This window comes from Alosa pseudoharengus, unplaced genomic scaffold, assembly GCF_046254945.1.
Source record: "Alosa pseudoharengus isolate Yale_2024_CS ecotype anadromous, Long Island Sound unplaced genomic scaffold, YU_APseudo_1.1 YU_APseudo_1.1_scf_5, whole genome shotgun sequence".
In the NCBI taxonomy this organism is placed as follows: Eukaryota; Metazoa; Chordata; class Actinopteri; order Clupeiformes; family Clupeidae; genus Alosa; species Alosa pseudoharengus.
In genome coordinates this window covers 17,198,269-17,200,768 of record NW_027468837.1, presented here as the reverse complement: position 1 = coordinate 17,200,768, position 2,500 = coordinate 17,198,269, and the positions used below count along the sequence as shown (strand labels likewise).

The following is a 2,500-nucleotide window of genomic DNA, read 5'->3' as shown; positions in this document are numbered from 1 at the left end:
TTATTGCTAACGTTTTAAGCCCTTACGGCCCATCCTCAGACTGGGGCTTGAAACGTTACCAATAAAAGATTACTTTCTCCGGTTTGTAAAATCCTGAAAATTGCTCTTTACAGTTTGCAGTTCTTTGTTCAGTGTGTGCACTAAAAATCATCTGGTGTTCCGACAAAGTCTGTGTAATTGGGGCGGGTCTTATTTAATTGGGTTGAATCTTGTTGAAGTTGTCATATAATGGTGTGCCATAATATTTTCAGAATATTGTCACAAAAGGTTGTTAAAAAAGGTTGATGCGATATTGTCACAAAGGTTTGTCACAACACTGTTGCATTATCATAAAAGTAGTGTGCTGTAATATTGTCACAATAGTTTGTCGCAGCATTGTCACAAAGGTTGGTCGCAACATTGCATAATTGTGCTTACAACTGCTTTCAACTGATTTCGAGTTTGTTTTTGTAGATTGAAGAAAGGCCACTGTGAATGTTTGTTGTACTACTGCCACTGCTACTACTATGGCCACACCACTAACGGACTTGCTGTTGTGATTTGCCTGCAGTGGGAGGAGGTGAGCGGCTACGATGAAGGCATGAACACCATCCGCACCTACCAGGTGTGCAACGTCTTCGAGAGCAACCAGAACAACTGGGTGCGCACCAAGTACATCCGCCGGCGTGGCGCGCAGCGCATTCACGTGGAGATGAAGTTCTCGGTGCGCGACTGCGGCAGCATCCCCAATGTGCCGGGCTCATGCAAGGAGACCTTCAACCTCTACTACTACGAGTCGGACGCTGACACGGCCACCAAGACTTCGCCGCCGTGGATGGAGAACCCGTGGATCAAGGTGGACACCCTCGCTGCCGACGAGAGCTTCTCGCAGGTGGACCTGGGCGGCCGCGTCATGAAGATCAACACCGAGATACGCAGCTTTGGGCCGGTCTCCCGCAACGGCTTCTACCTGGCCTTCCAGGACTACGGCGGCTGCATGTCGCTCATCGCCGTGCGCGTCTACTACCGCAAGTGCCCGGCCGTGGTGCGCAACGGCGCCGCCTTCCAGGAGACGCTGGCAGGCGCCGAGAGCACTTCTCTGGTGCTGGCGCGCGGTGTTTGCATCCCCAACGGCGAGGAGGTGGACGTGCCCATCAAGCTCTACTGCAATGGCGACGGCGAGTGGATGGTGCCCATCGGACGCTGCATGTGCAAGGCAGGCCACGAGCCCATGGACAATGGCACTGTCTGCAAAGGTGAGTGGAGTGGACGCTTCTTTAGATTCATTATGTTAGAGTCTGCTTAGATTAGCGTAGCATATCAACACTTCAACTCCAGTTAATTCTAAATGTATTATTGACTTGACTAGCGTGAAGGCCAAAAGCTGAGTGTCAGACAGGAGCCCAGAGCTCAAACAGATATACCAGCTGAATGTAAATGGATATACTGTATATATGTGTGTGTGTGTGTTTGTGTGTGTGTATGTATGTGTGTGTGTGTGTGTGTGTGTGTGTGTGTGAATTTTACAGCTCGGCATTAAATGGAAACTATTTTTTAATCATGTCGGGTACGTATTGTGGGAGCCTAGCCAAGGAAAACCCTCCTATGCAAAATGATGATTTATATGACTGTGAGCTTTTGTTATGAACATTCCACTTATCATAGTTTCCTTATGCTCTGCTGAGCATTTCTGGGCAGACGCGCGGCTGAAATATTGAAATCTTTTCAGGAACCCTATAAATCAGTTAGCATTTCACACGTTGTTTTTGCACTGCCGAGGGGGGAGACACTCCATACAAAGCGAGCGCATATTTCACTGTTGTGGTGCAAAGCCGGAGACTGATCGCTGTAGTTATGGGAGAGTAAATTTGGAGCGGGCGATTTGGGTCCTCTCATCTCCCGTCACTCAGTCTTCTCAGAGGTCCTATATCATTCTGCTCGACTCTACACACGAGTGTTGGGTCTCTCCAGAAAGGAATCGTCTGTATGGCTGCATTGCGAAAATGTAAGCTCACCCCAAACTGCAGAGTGTATACTAAAATCCCTAGAGAGGAGAGAGGAGGTACACCATCCGCCACCCCCCCCCCCCCCCACACACACACACTCTCCCCCACTTTGAGCAGTTGGACGTGTGTTAGCTTACACTGCTCTGGGTGTGGATCGATCAAATGTTGCCAGAGCAGCCCTGCAGCCATCCCAGTGTGCATACACACTCTCTCACACACACACACACACACAGAGAAACACTCACACTTATGCAGTGCACAGCATAGAGCACCCATTGACCCATTGTACACATACACACACACACACACACACACACACACACACACACACACACACACACACACACTCTCTCTCTCTCTCTCTCTCTCTCTCTCTCTCTCTCTCTCTCTGCACCTCCCTCACCTGTGATTCATCCGCTTGCTGGCAGCAGGAGGGCTTGTCTGGACGTCTCGTCTCGCACAGTCGATCGTTCCGGAGCTCCCGGGAAGGCGGGCGCTGTTCCCATGGCAACGGT

The 2,500-nt window shown here is 50.1% G+C and overlaps 1 protein-coding gene across 1 annotated transcript in view; it reads left to right on the top strand.

Moving 5' to 3' along the window:
* The window catches only part of ephb2b (eph receptor B2b), a 179,402-nt gene that overhangs the window by 69,345 nt on the left and 107,557 nt on the right, over nucleotides 1-2,500 (top strand). The window contains exon 3 of the mRNA XM_076267683.1: nucleotides 551-1,235. Within this exon, the coding sequence (XP_076123798.1) occupies nucleotides 551-1,235 (685 nt within the window). The remainder of the gene's footprint in view (nucleotides 1-550; nucleotides 1,236-2,500) is intronic.